Consider the following 20793-nt stretch of genomic DNA (forward strand, 5'->3'; position numbering starts at 1 on the left):
ACACCCTAAATCATCCTGCTTGACGTTAGGGGGTCAGTCGTGTGGGCACAAGCCAACCTATCTGACTTCAGTTGTGCGTGCTTTATCCAAAAGTAGGTTCTATTGAGTTCAGTGAAAACGACAGCTCCAACCCATGTAGTTTGGCAGGCTTCTTCCCTTCTGAGTCTCAGAGAAAGGAGGCACCCATGACGGTGGTCCCGGCTCTGGTTCTCCAAACCCTGCCACTCTGGCATCCTGCCTGCGTACCTGCGCACCTGCCCAACAAACTGCATCTGGCTCAGAGTCAGGAGCTCGGTCTAGCTCCTTCAATGGCAGACATGTAGCTTTCTGGAGCCTGGTCACTGCTAGGCTCTGGGGTCATGTCAACCGTATGGATTTCTTTAGGTGAAGGGTGTCTGTTTTTTGTTTTAACTTAATGGTGGTGTGTGTGTGGCTACTAGCATCATTAGGTGGTCTGGTTTCAAGATCCACTTGATTTGGTTGTACCTGGAGGGCAGAAGTTCCCTGCATCTCCTTTTCCTCTTGGAGTTTCTTGACTTGATTAGAGGTCCTCTATCTATGCTCCCCTTGGCACCAAGCAAAGCCCACCCCATGCCTGCTCTGCTGTCCCTTTAGAAATCAAGCTTTCCCCCAGGCCTTTTGAATCTCTCTCAGCATTTTTAAATGGTGGTTTTGAAAAGCCCTTGTGACTTTTCCTATTGCTGTTCTTACTGGTACTGTAGTCTTGTTTAAGTGTGTTTCTTGCTTAATAATATTGCATTATTGTTGTTATTTTGTAAATTGCACTGGAATAGTTGAATAAGGATGATCTCATAATGTTGCAATGAATAATTAAGGGAAGGCCTTTTCCTCCGAAGCGATGCCCAGAGGCAAAGGGGGAACCTGGAGGCAGGCAGCCCTTTGCCTGGGGCTGCCAGCAGAGCCTGAGTGCCCACCACCCTAGCTGGGCTTGCCTATGCACTGGGTGGGGAGTGGGGCTGCCGGGAGTTGCAGGAGGTCAGTTCAGGCCCCAGAGAACCTGTATTGGACAGGGCTCTGCTGCACAGACCTGCCAGTAGGTGTGAGGAGGCTGTCTTGTGAACCCCCCAGCCAACTTGAGGACAGTGCTTCTTGCTCTGGTGGAGCGGCTTTCTTGCTCGCAGGGCTGGTTGGAGGAAAGCAGGGAAGAAGAGGGTGGAATTGATGGCTGGGCTGAATATTTTGCTCATTCACTGCTGCAGGCACTGAGGAGAGGGAGAGAGAAACAGCAAATTTGTTCCATTTAAAATGTTCTGCTCCACACGTCCGCCTTGAGGTACAAGACTCGTGCCTGGGCCAGAGACAGTTTGCATTGCTCTGCAGAGACAAAAACATATTCTTACAGTAAAAGCATGAAGCTCAGAGCAGGAAACGTGTTTGGAGCTGCCAGGCATCCGTGTCAGGAAGAGAGAAAGAGAGAGGGACATTTGGCCTGTGCTTGGATCATAGGAAGCTGTCCTGTATACCAAGAGCCAGGCCACTGGTCCATTTAGCCCAGTATTGCCCTCACTGGCTGTCAATGGCTCTCCAGGGTTTGAGGCAGGGAGCACATCTTTAGAGGTTAGCCAGATAATCAACAGGCACCTATGAATCCTTCCCTTCCCCTTTTTACAGCAGGGCTGCCTTTTAAAAACACCCCCAACCCCTTAAGATCTTACCTGTGGAAATTCCCCAAATGTATGTGGATGGATGAACTGTAGTTATTTAGTGAGGAAGAGGATGCTCAGAGGCACCTTCGTGATCATTATGTCACATAGTTCATGAACCTTGGCTCAGAGTAAGTCCTGAATGCTACCCTTATTCCAAACTAATGACTTGAGAATTAATTACTACTGTATATGTCAAAGGGCAATGGACCATTTTATGTTCTCTCAGAAAGTTGACACCTGCTCCTCCTCCTAACCCTTTGTCCTCTTCCCCTCTCTTGTGGGGCATTGGAAGGGATGTCCCAGGCAGGTAGGTAGAACACATAAACAGCAACAAATACCGCTCCCCTACCCCAATAAATGGAACACAAAACAGAAGTAAAATATTTGATTGTCATATTCCCTTTAATGCCTAAGAGAAGAAGTACGTCTTCATATGTTGCAGAAATGATGTTAATGTTGGCAGCAGGTGGAGCTCACTGGGGAGAACATCCCTGCCCCTCCCAAATCCTCTCTGAAGCTGCTACTTGAGTTTCAAAAGAAGCTCCCTCTGTCACCTGCAGAGGCTTATCTTGAAAAGCAAGTAGCAACCTCAGAGAGGAATTCTTTTGTCCGAGCAATGATGACAGGAAGAGAAAAAGTTAAAATCGCCCCCGTAGCTCCAAGGCTGCTCAGACTTCCCCCAATAAACCCATCTTGGAATCTATGAATATTAATTTACTGACAGGCCCAGGGTCTGCCTTCCTTGCTCCTTTCCTGCTTGGTAGATGGAAGAATCTCTTTCACACTGCTGTGACACACCCACTTCCCAATCTGAATTATTGGGATTTAAGAGGCTACAAACCAGGCTACTCAATAAGGACTTATCCTCACTTCGTCTTGTCCCACTAATTCTGCTTCCCTCCTTAAAAACACACACCATTCTTTGGCGCTTAATCGGACAATTCAGGTTTTCCCCAGATTACCATTTTGTTTTGCTGAAGAGCAGGTTTTCCCTTGGAAAGGAGCAGGGCAAGGGGAAATCTGCTCTGACCTATGCTTTCTAGGCATGGCACAAGTGGGATGACTCCCAAGTCAATACAAATAATGCCACATCAGGTTCTGAGCTAAAATTAAGATTTTGGCAAAGTTTCATTTCATAGCAAGAGACCCCAGGGCTAAAGCCTGCATGCATCACCCTCATTGTGGAACTGTGGAGACAGATTGTATTCTGCATATGTTCAGAGGCACTGTCTTTTTCTATGGTGTTTACTCCCAAGTAGACCTCACCTTGGCCTTCTCCGTGCCTTCCAGATTTCTTCTGCAATCTTCTCTTTCCTTAATGTCCAACTTACCTGTACAAACAACACCCATAGCAAATACTTTCAGAGGGTACAAATCCTGCATAGTATAGGATCAGAGAGGTTAGCCTCACAAATCGAGGTGCTTTGCAATGGAGCAGAGCTTGTGTGGGAGGTGCAATCCCCCAATAGTGTCTCATACCAAATGTACACGAACTGTGAAAAAGGCTCTATGAATTGAAAGAGGAGACACTATATATACCTTTCCTTGCTTATTTGTTTGTTTTGTGTCACAAAAAAAACTTCAATCTTCATAAGTAAGTAAAGTAAGTAAACAAAGAAACAGAAACAAATAAAGCTGCATGCCCCCAGCCTCTCATTGTGGGAGATCTCGGGTTGTCCCTTTAAACCAGTCATTAGGCCATTCATTTTTACACACCCAGCTCCACTGCTTCTGCTGTCTTCCTCTCCAGCCCATCTTGTTTTTTCCTCCTGTCTGTTGCTTCCCTCCTTCTTCTCCCCCTCCTCCTGCAGCCTGTCCTGGGGTTTGTGTGTCTGTGTCTTTTGAATTGAGCCAGGAAGGTCAGCATTTGGGGCGCGGATGGGATTTAGAGGGATGGCGGCAACCCAAGGTCACTGAGCTGGGGAAGAGAAAAGTGCTTACGGTAGCGAGTTGGGAGCCAGCCGGAGTAAGGGCTGCCGCCTCGGGTTAGCAGCAAATTAATAGCATCCCCAACTCCAGCCGGGCTGGAACGGACCTGGGGACAGTTTATCTCACGCCAGGACAGCCCCCCTGACCCAGCAGTTTTGAAGCTCCTCTATTGGGGAGGAGAGAAGGGAAGGGCAGGGAGCTGTTTCCTCTTCTGATGCACCAAAGGGACTGGCAGGACCCCTCTGTTCAGGGGCCTTTTTTATTGGAAGGGGCTTCTGAAGGGCCACCCCACCACAAAGAACTCAAGGCAGTTGTGGGATAGAGACAAAGGGGCATTTAACAGGGTTTTGGAGCCCTACTTTAAAGAGGAGAGTGCCTCTGGGAATATACCAAGATCCTCCCTCTCTCCACAAAACAGCCACAACCAAAGATATTGCATCTGGGAATAAGGAGCACCCTGGTCTGTAGGATCAAAGGCAGAGTGGCTATTTAGACCATGCAAGCACAACAGCTTCTCTTGACCACCCCTGCTTCTTCAACACAGGCCACATACAGTAGATCTTACAGACATAATGCTAAGCCCCTGCATATATCTTTTTCTGCTTCCTAAGTTATATGTGCAGCCCAGTTCAAAACTTCCTCCCCCTATTTATAGACTCTACAAAGGTTAAGGGCTGTAGCTCAGTAGGTAGAGCATTTGCTTTGCATGCTGAAGGTCACAGGTTCAATCCGTGCTGGCATCTCCAGGTAGGACTGGGAGTTGTTCCCTACTTGAAACTCTGGGGAGCTGCTGCCAGTCAGTGTAGACAGTGCTGAGCTAGATGGACCAATGGTCCAACTCAGTATAAGATTGCTTCCTATACAGTCATACCTCGTGTTGCGTTAGGTTCATGTTGCGTCTTTTTGGCTTGCGAATGTGGCAAACCACTCATGCACATGCAGAAGTGTTCTACCAGCTTTGCGCATGTGCAGAAGCGTTCTGCACACTTTGCACATGCGCAGAAGTGTTCTGTTGCACTCCGCGCTTGCGCAGAAGCGCTGCTCTAGTTGTGGACTTCTCGGGATGCGAAGGGCACCCCGGAACATATCGTGTCCGCACTGTATTTCTACTTTATGCATCATATATAAAGCTAAATTCATTTTCACTTTCTTACAGGGATTAAAAAGGGTCAAGAAGGGGCAAATTATGTGATACGGAGTTCATTGCTAAATTCTGCTGTTCTGCTGTTCGTCATGCAATACTGAGAACAGCACTCATTTTCTGAGTATGTATTTAGCATACTTAGTAGAACAGCCTTCATCAACCTGTTGCCCTCAAGATGTCTTCAACTCCAGCCAGCACTGATGGGAATTGTAGTCCAAAACATATGGAGAGCATCAGGTTGGTGAAGGCTGTGTTAGAATCTGCAGCAGTTCTGACCCAGGTTTTATTTGCGGCTCAAGCGATACCTCTCTCTCCCTCTCTCAAAGCTCTGCACAAGCCGGATGTGCTCTGGCAGCCTTGAAAGGGTCTGGCAGGCCTCCGCTTGAGTACTTCTTTCATACTAAAGTTGTTATGATAAAACCATCCTCTGCAGCGACCACTTCTTTGTGTTTTCCTGAGTCCCTGCAGAATTTTACAGGTAGCAGTTAACAATCTGCAAAACTTTGTTGTATTTTACTGTTGCTCCAACAACACTAATGTAGAAGCATGATTATGGGTAGTAATAGATAAATGTTGTCGTGTTAAAGGTATTAAGAAAAGAAAGACATTTAAAAGAAAAGAATGTGCTAACTCAGGAAGTTCAAGGCTGCTTTTTGTTCGTGTGCTTTGGTCTGTGGATGTGCAGAAGCCCACAAACTGTGGCAGACCTTGGTAGCCAACTTTTCTTTTCTATTAGTCAGCTATAGGTGATGTTTTAAGAATTCCAGGGAATACGTTCCACTTGATTTTTATGGTACTGCTTAATGCCTGTCCAAGCCCTTTGGCTAAGCATTATAAACTTGATTCGATTTGGAAACTAATCTGTGAAATCCAACACCACCATGCTTCTGCTGCAAGAGTATTATTTGAATTTTAAAAACTGATTTCTGTTTCACCAGACTGAAAAACAGCAGTAATGATGCAGATGAAGTTTGTATATCAATAAATCAGGTTTTATCTAGTTAAAAGAACACATTGGGTTTTTTTTAAAGTTTTAATTGGTGATTCATCTCATGGCTGTTGTCCATTTCCTCCCTTAACATTTTTAAGGCTGATCTCTTAAAACAATTTTCTGGTTTTCTTACATTTCCCTGCATTGCAGGGGATTGGACTAGATGAACATTGGAATCCCTTTAAATTCTACCATTGTACGATTCTGTTATTCTAGTTCAGTATTCAAAATGTGGGGAAAGCTGCTGGGGGGCAGGGGCTAACCTGTCCTCTATTTTACCTCCTTGTCCAAAAATGTTTCTTACAAAATTGAAGAAGATATTACAGAGTCCCCCCACCCACCTGAGAATTCCTGTGGCAACTTCCCATGGCACTGCTTTTGTGGCGTAGATTTCATAAGCTACAGTCTACTTCTCAGTGTTTTCTATTGAACCTCTCTGTCCATAAATTTTGGTAAAGCTATATTATGGGGTTTTTTAATTAATATTTTGGAGGCATGATGAAAAACTAGATTTTTGGTGTATAAGATCCTTCATTTACATTTTTTGCAATGAGTAATGGTCTCTATTAAGATGTGAAATGGGGTGGGAATCTGTGATCTAATTAAAATGGTTTCTGACTTCCATCTATTTTACAAACTTGAATATTGATTCTTCATCACCTCTTCTAATATTGCAGTCCTGTGTATGCATTTACATGGGAATAAACCTTTCTGAATTCAATGGGACTGACTTCTGAATGAGTGTGCATAGGATCATCAGGTTGTATAACTCATTGAACATTTGTTTATGAAAAGTTTTTCCACCAGCTGTAATGCAGCTTAATGACAAGCTGCTGCTCAATGATCTTACAAAGAGCAAATTACCCTTTCAGAATGCTTGCTGTGTTCCTTTGAAGTGCTGAGCTGCTAGCCTGAGCTAGGAGCCCCATCCAGAGATTCCTAGCTTCTTTCTTTTATTCTGATCTGCAAGTCTTCCTAGTCAGAGGTCAGGCTAAGCAAACACTTGCCAATTCCAACCTTGCAGACTGCTTGGCTGCACTGTGATGGACTGAATAGCAAAAGCATCAAGCTAAGCTCAGCTGCCTGCCCTCCCAGCCCCTGGTTTTTGTCTGGCATCCCTGCTCGTTCTTATTAACAAAAATAAGACTACTGGACTGCCCCAGCCTCAAATCCCCCAAAGCAACTTGCTCTGGTTTTTTGCATCTCCTCCTCCTCCCTCCTCCTCCTCCTCCTCCTTCTTTTATACCCAGCCACCTGGAATTTGTGCACCTCACTCAGACAGGAGTAAAATTCAGTGTGGGCTCCCTGGGTTTTCCACGTGTGGCAACATGTGGGTGTTTGTCCGCACAGGGCTTTGGACAGAATTCTCCTCCCCAGGATGACTGTGGAGGCAGAGAGGGTGAAGAGGCTTGTCATTTGGGAATCTTTGTTGATTTCAGCTAGAATCTTTAACCCAACACTGCTCCTTATTGCATTCTTCTTCTTCTTCTTCTTCTTCTTCTTCTTCTTCTTCTTCTTCTTCTTCTTCTTCCAGACCTAACATTGTGCCACCATCTGGGGGCAGGACCAACCCGAGTGAGCGTAGAGTGTCAATAAAGATCCTGCTCCTCCCCTGGCACACCCCATCTCTGCCCTATTTGGCCTGTGTCGTCATGCCAATGTGGCCATTACAGCACACTGGCCCTACCTGGGTGCAATGCCAGCTGGCAGATTTCTGCCATACCAGCACCTCTTCAAACTCTGCTGGTGCAAAGCGATGGAGCAGAGATTCCATCTGAGTCCAGAAGGCAGAACTCAAGGAAAAGGTGGCGCTTTGACTGTGAGGCCATCTCTCTATCTCTTTCTCTTCTCTTGACAAGTGGGGCCTCCCACATAATTTTGGCACTGTGCATCCCAGCTTTGTATTTAAGCACTCGCTTGCTGAGCAGGAATTCCTCCAGGTGAGTGAGCAGGCTGCTGGAGGAAGGCTACAGTGGGAGAATGAGAAGGCTAGAGTGAAATACCCATTATCTAGAGATCTCTTGGGTAGTGTTGGTTTCTTTAGAAGCCATTTTCTACTGCTCTTTCCTGGTGGAAAAGTGATGGCTAATTGCTGTTGCCCCACAGAAGGAAAAATGCAGGTGTCCACCATTTCTGTGTAGCTGTGATTGCAGAGTCATGTGTCAGTTGAAAAGCAAAAGCGGGAGCTCATGACCTTCCTAACTTGGATCTTTTGTAAGCGTTCTAAAAATTACTTTGCTAATGCCAATAATACAGATAAAGCCAATCACTATTATACTTCTGGGGGAAGACCGTGACTGAGAGAGAGTGAGTTACACCAGCCTGCAGGGTTGTTATACACATTTTGCTACAGGGAGGGAGAGTAGTGTATGACAGCCTTGAAGTGTAGTACAACGTATGTATGTATGTATGTATGTATGTATGCATGTCTATATGTCTTTTGTCTACTACAGTATCATAGAAATATATTTACAACAATAGAAAAATTTAAAATTAACGCCAGTAGACCATTGTGGGGGATGTACTCTTAATTGCCTGCAGTAGGCCTGGTGGAATAGAAAAGTTCTCAGCAGGCATTTAGAAGTTGACACAGAAGGCTCCTGCTATTTTGACATGTTGGAGGTTTTTTTTGTGTGTGTGTTTGTTACAGGGAGGGGGATGAAATGAGGAGCTGTGAAGTTGAATGTAAAGGAAATGCAATTACTTAAGAGTGAAAGGTACCCAGGGAGAGTTTCAGCAATGAGTGGGAAGACATTGTCCCTTTGCAGGTTAGATCTGGCATACAGACAAAAGAGGAACCGAAGACCTGGGGTGCTTCTAGGAGACCTGCTTATCGAGCACCTGTCCTGAGTTGTTTGTGTGGAGGTTATGCAACTCAGTGTCAACATCAATCGTTACCCTGTGCTTCTAGAACATTTTCCTGTCACTTCCCTTACTGTAAAAAGGCACTTTTTCCTTTTTTAAAAAGTGGATTTGTTGTTCCAGAGCACTTTTGATGTGCTGTAATCACACATACCGAAATTTGCTGGCAAGCAATTGAATCCCTCATGCAAAATCGCAACACTGGAAGCAAGCCTGGAAAGCTGGTTTCCCTGGATCCATTCACATCACCACCTGTGCCCTCCCACTGCTAGTTTTTGAACCTACCATTCACACCATCTGAGCCACAATCCATTTTGACCCTGTCATTTCTTGACAAATACTACATATTGATGCATTTTTCTCAAACCAGCTTCCATCTGACTAGATAAATCAAGCCGCATTCATTTCATACTCAAGTATGGTGTGAGCATTCGAGCCAGCTGTCACACATGCGCAGAAGAGCGTGCATGTGCAGAGAACAGCTTCATGAATAGGAGTTTGGTGTTTGTGTGTGTTTGCACTAGCAGGGCAACTAAAAAGGCCATGCATGTTGGGTGGAGACATCCCTGCCCCCTCGCTGATGTGAACCACACTGGCTTGAAACTTCGCTGTGCATGTCAACCCAGGCTTTGTGACTCCTCAGTCACCATAGAATCATGGAATTGTAAAGTTGGAAGGGGTCCTGAGGGTTATCTAGTCCAACCCCCTGCAATGCAGGACTTCTTTGCCCCACCTGGGGCTCGAACCCTCGATCCTGAGATTAAGAGTCTCATTCTCTACCGACTGAGCTATCTGGCTTCTCTTAGAGTAACACAAAATGGTAGATACTAGTTACATGGGTGTGTTTCCTTATTTGGAGTATTAATCCCCCGCTGTGAAATATTGCTGCTGAGATCCATGTACTCAGTAAAGGTGGCAAAGCAGTGCCTTGGATCCCACATTGGTGTTTGTACACTCATATATGTACCCGTTCTCTCATTCTCTTTTTTTCTTTCTTTCTCTTCATGTCCAACCCACCAAGGGCTCAGCTGTCCTTCCTTGTTTCAGCCACAGCCCTCAAGTGCTGCAGGCTCGCAGCTTGGGCCATTTTTAATGCAGTAACAATTTGAGGGATAAGATAAAAAAAGAGAAACCCTGACACACACCCATCTCCTGTCTCTCTCTCCACCCCCCCTCCACCCCTCCATTTTCTCTTTCCCTTCTTCCTTCTTAAATAAACCCGCCTGGGCTTCAGGAGCAAATGACTTTCAGTGACACAATGATTGTGGGGCTGAAGGGAGCGGGAAAGACAGCAGAAATTGTTTCCCAGGCGCCAAAGGATGGCAAGTTAATTGGCAGGTGTCATGGGGAGAAGAGGGACATTTACTCTGTACATCTGGGGTGGGGGTGAGAAAGCATGAAGTGGGGGGTGTTACTAATTTCAGTTGGAAGGCAGTGAAAGCGCAGCTTTCTCATGCGCACACCCCAGTCGGAACTGAGTAAGTGTTGGGGGGGGGAGAAGAGGCGCCCGGAGCGCAAGGCTTAGCTGTGGGCACAACTGGTTTCAGGAAGGGTGGGGCAGGGGCTGCTTGACTCTCCAAAGATGCAAAGAAGGGTTTATTTTTAGCATGGGAGCGGGGAGCTCTGTAAAACTCTGGTAACTCAGTTATACCTGCTACTGTCATCCTCACCCGATTTTTATTATGGTTGCTGTTGGATGCCCTGTGGCTAAGGTGGGAACATTTGAAGGCACCCCCTTTTTGAAGGACTATCTCCACCCAGATTAAAGATAACGAGCCCTTAGAGAGAGTGAGGGAGGCTAGAAAGGCCCCCCTCACTAAATCTTGTTCCCCACTACAATGACACAGATTGCATTTCTGTTTAAATTTACTACAATTATTTCTACATTTGCATCTATGCCTATAGATTAGCGTATCCAAATATGTGTCATCTTTAATGGTGGTGGGTATGTAAGTAGCTACCCCAAATCAAAATATTTGGTCGGGAGCAGGGAGAGAGCCCTTGGGAAAGTCCAGACGAACATACCAAGAAGAAAATTGTTGTGTTGTTTTTGAAGTTGTGGGTGCTGCAGGGGGGAGAGGGAAGTTATTGCAATGCCCTTGCTGTGGTCTCAGCACAAAAGGTGGTGGTGGGGCTCTCCTACGACTTTATTTTATTTAAACCACACACACACACATGGTGTAACGGTTTTCAGTAATGGCAAATAGGAGTAGGACCAGACCTTAAGTCCTCACTCATCCATGAAACTCATTGGGCCAGTCACTCATTCCCTCAGCCCAGCCTACCTCTCAGGGTTGTTCTGAGAATAAAATGGGGGCCAGGAAAGAACCATGTATATGCCACTTTCAGCTCATTGGAGGAAAGATGGGATGTAAATGCACCAGAAGTAACTTGCATGAACCTAAAGCATTTGGGTTTGCTGCTAACCATCAGCTTTTCCAACTGAATTTTAAGAATAAATCACTCTCAGGCTTGAAGTATGCAGGAAATGCCACAGCATCTGCCGGGGTTTTTAATCTGCAAGCATCGTCTGCACAGGCCTCCCGCTGTCCGTCAGTCTCCTAATGCCAGTGGCCCAGCGGTTTCACTGTTGCATTCTGTGCAGTGCACTGAAAGGGCTGCATGGGCAAGGAGAAGAGCTGTTGCTATAGCAGGAAGCCCTGAGGGTGAGCTGCGGGAGGCTGTTCTCACATTCATCGTGTGCACAGTGCCACTCACTCTCTGCCCCTGGCACCCTCTCTCTTGGTCTCTCCTCCTCCTCCTCCCCTGCAGGGAAAGAAGAGTTTGTGGCGACGTTCAAGGGGAACGAGTTCTTCTGCTACGACCTGTCCCACAACCCCATCCAGAGCAGCACCGACGAGATCACCCTCTCCTTCCGCACCCTGCAGCGCAACGGCCTGATGCTCCACACTGGCAAGTCGGCGGACTACGTCAACCTGTCGCTCAAGAGCGGCGCTGTCTGGCTGGTCATCAACCTGGGCTCGGGGGCGTTTGAGGCACTGGTGGAGCCCGTCAATGGCAAGTTCAACGACAACAATTGGCACGACATCCGCGTAACCAGGAACCTGCGCCAGGTGAGCTGCTGCTGCTGCTACCTGCGTGGCTTCATGCTGAGGGAGGTGGGCAGGTGTGTGCGTGGGATAGAGGCCCTGGGCTCTAAGATGCAGCACACTCTCTGGGGTAAGAACAGCACTTTGGGTTGCTCAAGCCAAGACACCATAAGCCAGACACCACCAAGAGGACGGGTCTGGAGTCTAACCCTCCTTTCCGCAAGAGATTGAGTTATCCCGTCTTTTGGGGAGGAAGTGGGAATTGTGCAGAGGAGGGGCTCACAAGGGTGGTTCACAGATTAATAATAATAAAGACAACTCCTCCCATCAGGCTTAAATTTAAAAGATATGGCATGGAAGGAAAGGGGTCTGGAAGGGTGGGGAGCAAATTCAGGCACTGTTTCTTAGTTTACAGAGCTTCTCAGGCTGCTCTCTGGGGCTAGCTTGGCCTCCTCCTTGCCATGATGTTCTTCCTGGGAGGTGGGGAGACCAGCCCCTTGGCTGATGGCAGAGGGTAGTGCCCTTCAGCTCTGCAGGGGCAAGGCTTAGGATGAAGCTGAGTGAGTATCTTGGAGCCAGGGGGGCTGGGCTGAGCTGGGCCCAGAACTGCTTCTCCCTTCCTAAAGGACCAAATGAACCAAATAGACCCCTCACCCAGTTCTGTATGAGGCTGAGCACACTGTTTTGGTTCAAAAGCCATTCTTGTTCCTCTACACATACCAGAGCTGGAGTACCAAGGACATCTCTCATTTTAAGGAGGTTGTCCTTCCCAAAACCACTCCTCTTCTTCCATCTTGCCCCCTCTCTGCACAGCTGTTCCCCCTTCTGGCCACCTTCCTTTACAGCAAGGATCTTCTGGCAGGTGAAGGGGAAAATTTGGTGCCTTCCCTCCATTGCTGCGGCTACGACCTACACTCAGTCCGGCAACTCCCAACTCACTACCTTTTTCACCTCTGGAGCAGTGTGGTGCCTGCTGCTGTGGCATAGTTGACCCCAAAGGGATATGAGGAAAGCCTTGCCCTGTGCTTCTGTTATGAGCTGTCTTGAGTGGATCCAAAACACACCTTCATTCAGCTCTCTCCTGCCAGCAATGGGTTCCTTTGCATGGAGCCATAGCCTGGTATGTGACAACATGTTCTTGATTTAAAACACTCTAATGCACGGACGGGGAACCGGTTTCAGGCCGAGGGCTGCACCATGCCCACCACTGGCATGTGGCCCCCAGAAGCAAAAAAAGGGTAGAGCAACAGATGCTGACCTTTACCTTTGTACATTAGGCCATGTTCCAGCCATGAAAAAGTCAGAGCCCTCCTTTATTCCCTCCTTTCCTCCACCCAGTTAAGCAAGAGGCAGTATCAAAGGAAACATTTCAACCAGGCAAAAACACTCAGGGAAGGTGAGCTAGGGCAATGAGGTGTGTGGCCTGGAGAGAATCTTGAGGGCCAGATTACGCAGCTTGGAGGGCCACATTTGACCCTTGGGCCTGAAGATCCCCAGCCCTGTTATAACAAGTTGGTGGCTGTGCGGTATCTTAAGGGGAGAACAAGTCAGTCTAGTTGCGCCCTCTTTGGATGCACTGCAGAGCTGATTTATGAAAGGGCAAAAATGAATCTGCTTCTCCCCCCGCCCCCTCCTCTGCTTGGTGTCTGGACCACAGGATGGTGTTCCCATTCCCCATCTTGGCATTGTTCTATTTACAGGGTGTTGCTTTGCTGGCTCGATTTTTGGTGTTTCCCATGATGGACAGTATGTTGAATATGGAGGGTTCTGTTTGGGCTGGAAGACTGGTGCGGGAAGGAGAAAGCGGAGTCTTGTTCTGTGAATCCTAAGGGGCAACAAGTTATAAGGGGTCCTATCCCCGCCTCTTGTTCTCCACCCTTTAGCCTGGAGAAGGGTGGGAAGAGGCGGGGACAAGCTAGCAGCTAAAAAGAAATGTTGGGATTTGGATGAATGTGGAGAAACGGTGGAAGGGGACACGGTGTGTCTGGATGTGAGTACAAGCGGACTTCTTGATTTCTGAAACTGGGGGGCAGTGAATGCAATGCTCATGCAAATGTCCAAGTTGCAAACACACACAAAAACACCCACCTCATTTCAACATGTATTATGGCCACTCAGTGGTGAGTGAAGGACACCCTGTAGTGGGCTCAGAAACACTCTCCATCATTTCACATGTTCCAGAGTGGGGGTGCTGGAAAACAGAGTGAACTCCAGCTCAAGCCAGGCTATGGAAAGCAAGATGTGGGAGAGACTGGATGTGGGAGAGACCTAATGGGGTGGGAGGGGGCTTTTCTTTGGTGGAGCTGTTAAAGCAGCCTGAAAGCCGGGGGTGTCCTGTCTGAGCAGGGGGGAGAAGAAGAGTGCTTCTGAATAGGAGTAGGGGCCTTTCCACTGCTCTGTAGGCTGCCTGCGAGGGCATGCCAGCTTCCCAGCTGGTCGGGAGAGAACTGACGAAGGTTGTCCATGGGGTTCCTGGCTTTGGAGCAATAAGCCAGTGCACAGGGGCTACGGGAGGGCTTTGAATATGCCCCCTTTGCTGTCTTTGGATTCACAGAACAGGGACCCCTCCCTCATTCTTTGACAACTCCTGCTCTCTCTGTCTTTCTCTCTATCTGTCTGCTAATCCTCTTGATGGATTTCTTGTCTCCTTTTTTTTGCAAAGAAAGCATCGACTCAGCCTTGGTTTATGCCTGGGGAAGGGCATTCTGTCACCCCATGGCATCTCTGGCTGCTCTCTTTCCTACGAAGCACTTGGACCCTTAGGCCCCCCCAGACTCCCCCATCACCACCACACCACAGACACACAGGCCATCATGAGTGGGTCACGCCCAGCTGGGCCCACCGCCCTCTTCTTCCCCTCCTGCCCCTTCTCCCCTCTCCAAACTGGCCGCCTAGGAACTACTAATACTGCTAACATGGGCCGTGCTGTGTTCCTCCATCCTTCCACTCACCCTCCCCCTCACCCTCCCACCCCCCAAACCACCTTGTTAGAGATTGCCTTGGCAACTTTCGTTGTTGTGTGTTACTAACACGCTTCTGGGGTGGCGGGACAGAGCGGGGTGGGGGGAGATTCAACTTCTCAGCCGGAGAAACCAGAACTAACCTTTGTGCCATCCACGGAATGTCGGGTGTTTCTTTTCCTTTTCCAGTCTTTCATTTTGTTCTGTTCTTTCCTTACTAACCAAGGCCTAGGAAGTTCTGGGGGTTTGGGGGTGAGTGTGGGGTGGTGAGGCTGGTGCTCTCGAGCGGCGGGGAAGGGTTGTGTGGTTTAGTGTCTTTTATTTTGTTGGTCACAGGAACTGGGGGGGATTTATTTCTCTTTTTTTATTAAAAAAAATCTCCCTTGAAGTTTCATGGTTGGTCATTTTTTCCCCTGTTTATCCCCCTCCCCCTCTCGTTGTTTTGGTTTTTCGTTTTTTCGTTGTTGTTTTTTTTAATGCATACAGCACGCAGGAATTGGACACGCTATGGTAAACAAACTGCATTACCTGGTAGATATCAGTCTAATTGTCTAATCATTTGGTTTGCCGTGGGTTTTACCTCTCTCCCTCCCTTCCTTATTTTTTTAATTCATTAATTGGGTTTTGAAAATTATTGTTGATTTGGGAAAAAAAAATAAAACACCATAGAACATGCACACACAGAGAGAGTTTAATTTTAGAAATTATGTCCCCCAAAGAAGGTGACTTGCATTGGTATGAATTTAACAAGCAGCCAAAGAGCCACTGGCTGACTTGGAGTCTGGAAGTCGCTTCAGGCCCAAAGGTTGGCACATAATGCTAGGTGGCCAAAAGAAGCTTCAAATTGCCTGCAATCAAAATTATTTATTTATCCCATTTTCTAATACATGCTGCCTTTCCTCCAAGCAGGTTAAGGCACTGTACATGGCCCTCCAACCCACATTTTATCCTCACAAGATGCCTGTGAAGTAGGTTAGGCTGATAGATAATCTTGCTTCATGGCAAGATTTTTATTTTTTAAGGGATTTGAACTTGGGTTTCATTGGTTCAACAGTCTTAACATATCCAAACTGAATTGTCAGAAAGCCTTGTTTGAGAGAAGTCCTGCCCTGTCTCAGAGCACAGTCAATCAACCTGCCTTGCAAATATGCCTGTGAAAGTTACTAGCCTCCCTTTCTGTTAACTAGCCTGCTGGGGACTGGCAGGGGAGGGTGTCAGGCATTTCTTGGCCTGCTTGCTCTCTGTTCTGGGCACGAAGGAGCGGGATAAGAAGATGCTCTTTCTCTGCTCCTCCCCTCCACCTGCTCTGCCAGCCGGAGAGCCCTTTGCCACTCACTGATGTACAAACTGTTCCTGCTTGCCTGTTGCCACCACTGCCAGACAGGGTAGTGCAAGATAGGCATAAACGAAGAAGTCTAGAGTGGGGTGGGGGTTGCACAAAGCCACTGGCTAGCAAGAGAAGAAAGGTTCCACTTACCCACTGGGGAAAAAACCTCAGAGCCTCCGAGAAGGCAGGGAAAACATCCCCAGTCAATGTCAGTGATTTCTGCTTGCCATCTGGGGTATAAGTACAGGCCTTGAGCAGCACTCTTCCCCAACCTGCAGGGGGTGGGATCCAAATGTTACTAGGCTCCAACTTCCATGCCAGCTCCCGGGGCTGCTGTGAGTTGCAGCCCAACAAAACAGCAAGTGGAGGCCACCAGGTCCACCCCCCAGATTGGCGTCTTCATGGAGGGCTAGATGTTTCTCTCCATCCTTCCGCCTGTGTAAGTACTTTGAGCATTCCTCCCACCCCTCAAATTTGCAGATGTGCAGGAAACTTGCTCTCTTAACACCCCCCTCCTCCGCCATTACCAACTCAAAACAAATGAACAAAAAAATTGTGAGCACTTTAAAAACATTTTCTTTTATGACTTTACTTTTTACCCTTCCCCTCCCTATCCCCACCCCCCCAAAAAAATCCATGGAAAACACCATCCCATGAAGCAACTTCTGTGCGCTGTTACACCTGCGCTGTGACCCAGCTGCCCCCCAGGGAAGGACAGCAACGGGCAGCCAGCAGGGTGGAGGTGGGAGTATTGGAGGGGAGGGACACTTTGATATGGGGTGGAGGAACAGGAAGGTGAGCTTATAGGGAAATACAAAAGGAGTTTCCCTTGTGCTGTGGCGTGGCACGGGGGCAGGGGGCAGAGGTTGGAGGGCTGAAGTTCCCCTCCTGAGTTAGGATAACCCTGCCCGTGGGTGATTGGACTACAATTGCTTCCCCCTTTGAGTGCCCTCCCTTTGGGTGGCTTGAAAGGGTCTGCCCTGTGATGGGCTTGGGCCTGTCAAGGTAGTGCTTGACCACACTGGCTGCCCTGGGTCTTGTTCCCCTCCCCTGGGGTCCTGCTGCCGGCCCTCCATACTGCATGGCATGCTAGGATTGCTTTGGGCATGTAGCTTCTGTGTCCAGTTTTTATTTTCAGAGCATTTCTCTGGGGCTGAAACTAACACTCTGTGTCGCACACTGTCCACCCACCCCTTTCCTTTACCCTTCCTCCTCCTCCTCCTCCTCCTCCACCTCCTCCTGCCCTTCTCCCACACTCTACCAGTCCCACCCCTCTTTCTGCCCTGCATGGCGTGCCAACTTCACAACTTGGCCATTTCAAACAGGAGCACTGTAAGGTTACAATGGGGTTGCTGGGGGAGAAGCTGTGCTGAATCCAGGCGCATAGGTGTGGACATGTGTGTGCATGGTGAGAGGGACTATGAGCAGGCAGGCATCTGAGACAGTCTCTTCCTGCTTAGTGTTTAGGGTGTGTGAGTCTTGTGTGCATCAGCCCCACAGTTTAGGCATTAACTGTCCCCCTGCCCCACCCAGTTTGTCTTGAATCCTGGATGCAGGCTTAAGAACATCAGAGCAACTTATTCTGCTGCTGGATCAGACCAAAGGCCTTACTAGTCCAGCATCCTGCTTCAGTGGCAACTAGGTGCCTCTGGGGGTGTCCACAAGCAGGGCTTGAAGTTCATAACCCGCTCCTGCTGTTGCTTCCCAGCTACTGGCACTGAGGTGTAGACTGTCTTTAAATGTGGAAGTTCTCTCACCTCACACATTCCCGCCCCCCCCCTTTGAAAAATATTTTTCCTGGCACCAAAGCATTTTGAAGTTGGAAATGGAGAAAAGGCCGCACAATTTATCCTGTGCGGAATCCTATGAGCACGAGGCCCCTCCAGATGTTGCTAGACTACATTTCCCATCATTCCTGAGCATTGGCCATGCTGGCTGCAGAGGCTGATGGGAATTGTAGTCCACCAATATCCCACTCTGCAGAGCTGTGCCTGTGTCATCCAGTGTGTAAAAGGTACTTCTGAAGAAGGGTTGTATCCAGTGATCGTTCTACCCAGAGTAGACCCACTGAAAACATTGGCCAGTGACTGAGATCCATTAATTCCAGTGAATCTGATCTCTGTATAATTTACAGTTGGATATAACTTCAGGCCTGTTCAGCAGGGAAGATGCACACACCAAATGCTGGACCAGCCAGGCACTTGTTATTGTGCTGTCATGTGCATTTGGTATTTCACACATCAGAAGGTCTTAGGAGCGCAACTCCTGTGAACGTGGCCCTGAGGATGTTTCTCTCTGTGTTTTTGTGTGCGTGTACCCAAGCACTACAAATTGTATACCACTGTCACATTTTTTTGTTTATGAAAATAATATTTATTACTTTTCCAACAATTTAAACACAACACTACAAAAAAAAGAACAATACAATACAAAAACACTACACTGTCACATTTTTTGGAGTAGTCCAGCTCATTGATGGCTAAAAGAAGTTGTGGGTCTGTGAAGGGATCTTCGATCCCTTAGTCCATCTGTCCAAGCACTCCTACAGAAATGCAGCGTCTAAGGATGTTTGAAGTGAAGCTGGTTAAAGCCATCTGAAAATTGTCTGTGTTTGTAGTAAGGACATGTGTGTGTCATATGTGAGAATTGCAGGCTCTTCTTTGGGTCCTGCTGATGGGAGAGAATGATAGTGTGTAGGTTGAATATTTTGTTCAGGGAGGCTCAGTGGGGCTGAGGGGAATAAGCCTTAGTGCAGGCGTGGATGGATCTTGTGGCCCTCCACATGTTCCTGGACTACAACTCCCATCATCCCAGGCCATGCTGTCCGAGGCTGATGGGAATTGGAATCCAGCAATACTTGGAAGTTGCATACTCCTGCAGGGTGTGAAGGCTGAACTCATGATGTTTGTTGCCTCAATGCAATTAACATGCATGTTTTAAAAATGCAAATAGCAGCTGGCTGGTGGCAGTGTTGGGATGGGGGAAGTTTCCCTCCTGCTTTGGACCAATGAAAAATCAACACTGCCACCATCAGTACCATGAAGTTGCTGTTTGTGTCAGGAGGAACATGTTGACTGGTGCCTATGGAGGCTTTCCTCGCAGTACAAATTTCAGCTTTAGGAGAGGGGGAGATTATGCCAAAATGCCCGCTAGGCACTTGGCACAACAATCTGGGTCATGTATTAGTTCAAGTGCTAATCAGGCCCTAATCAGCTAGCCTGGCTCTGGGTTAGAGAGAATTTGTGGCATATGAGAAATGTAGCTCCCATGGTTCCTGTCATCCTGGTGCATCTAGAGACACTGGGAAGCGTGGGAACTACTTTAGGTGCCATTGCATGCTCAGGGCTACATCTGGGACCTAAATCCTGAGGCTGCCATGATGGAGCTCTGGTACCCCTCCTGGCTGACAACATCCCTTACCTTCCTGCAGTGAACATCTTGGTTTGCTGGGAGGCACAAATTAGATGAGTGGCAAGACAAGAGGTTTTCACTCACCTGCTGGTTTGGTTCTTTGGTGCAAAACTGAAAAAATGAGAAGTGGTGCCTGAAGACCCGAGAGGCGGTTGCTCTGCCTGCTGTTTCTCTGACGTGCCCTTCCCATGACTGATCTGTGCCGCCAAAGCTGGTGCTGGGAACACACACACAAACACAGTTCTCCCATCCTGTCTCACATGAGGCAGGCACAGTTGCCATGTGGGAAATAGAACATGGTTGCCTCAGAGTCTGGGAGAATCCCTGGTCTGTCCTCTTTCTGTCCATGGGACTTTGGTGGAAAGAAAGGTTGCCTCTGGCTTTATAAATCCGCATGGATTTCTTCCAGAAGCGAGCTTGCGGAGTCAGACCAGGTGGGCATGAGAAACTGTGTTTCCTCTGAGTGGGTGACTATGTGCATTCTTTCAACAGTCCCTTGCTTTGCATATTCCCAGTTTCAGCTGATTCACCTTGCACAAGATTTTTTACACACTAGTCCCAACTGTCCCCATCACTAGCCTCCTCTAGGGTTGCCATCTAAGAATCGACTAACCACGTTGCCTGGTAGTCATGATGGCTGTATATCACATCCAGTAGGAGAGGTAGCACCTCCCTAACTTCCTCTTGCTGGGGAAGGAAGAGCATGAGAAGCCTGCGGTGCTCATGTTGTCACTGTGGGTGCCTCCCCATGAGGGCATCTGCTTAGCCGCTGTGGGAAAAAGGATGGTGGACTAGAGAAGCTCCCTTTGGCCTGATCCTGCTGCTTCAGGATCCTTCTTATGGTCTCATGTTCTCAACTCCCAGTTCCAAACATTGGTAACATATAGAATTGAAAGCCATCAAGTCCAGCACTCCCTGCTTGATGTGGGGAGCCCAGAGCTGGAGCATCCCCTGGCCAGTTTCTACTTAGAGACCCCTATAATTTCCCCCCACCATCACTCTCTTTCCAAGGACTCTGCTGGTGAGAAGCTCCCCACTGACATTCCCAGGACCCTGCCCCAAGGCTGATGTAGATGAGTTGCCTGCCTTCAGCTCTGAACATGATTCTAATTTTTGCCTGGCAGCTTCAGTGGCTCTCAAGCAGCAGTAGGTATGCCCTGGTTCTTTTTAAACTGGAGAAGCTAGCTGGGATTGGACCTGGCAACTTCTGCATGTACGGCAGGTCTCTTTCATTGTACTAGCCCCCCACCCCTTGTTTCAGCAAAGGCCAGTGTGGGGCTGCAGGAGGGTCTGAGTGATAAAGAGACAAAGGCCTGTGTGTGTAAAGTCCCATTTTGAATGCAATCCATTGATGCACCCTGTGAGAGTAGGAATGCATAGGAGAAAAGTCTCTTGCCCTCATGGGCAGCAGTAAGCAGAGATAGAACTGGGGGGCAGCCCCCCATTTCCTGG

At 48.0% G+C, this 20793-nt stretch overlaps 1 protein-coding gene across 32 annotated transcripts in view; it reads left to right on the forward strand.

Annotated features, from left to right (window-relative positions):
* The window catches only part of NRXN2 (neurexin 2), a 338128-nt gene that overhangs the window by 137231 nt on the left and 180104 nt on the right, over nucleotides 1-20793 (forward strand). For 20 of the 32 annotated variants that reach the window (XM_082204228.1, XM_082204227.1, XM_082204232.1 and 17 more), the window contains 2 exons: nucleotides 11366-11667; nucleotides 15090-15134. In XM_082204228.1, the coding sequence (XP_082060354.1) occupies nucleotides 11366-11667; nucleotides 15090-15134 (347 nt within the window). Of the gene's footprint in view, nucleotides 1-5122; nucleotides 5219-11365; nucleotides 11668-15089; nucleotides 15135-20793 lie in introns of those variants that run through there. The other 12 variants (XM_082204229.1, XM_082204233.1, XM_082204230.1 and 9 more) reach the window with 3 other exon arrangements.

The sequence above is a fragment of the Podarcis vaucheri genome (genome assembly GCF_965113315.1).
Source record: "Podarcis vaucheri genome assembly, chromosome: 16".
NCBI lineage: Eukaryota > Metazoa > Chordata > Lepidosauria > Squamata > Lacertidae > Podarcis > Podarcis vaucheri.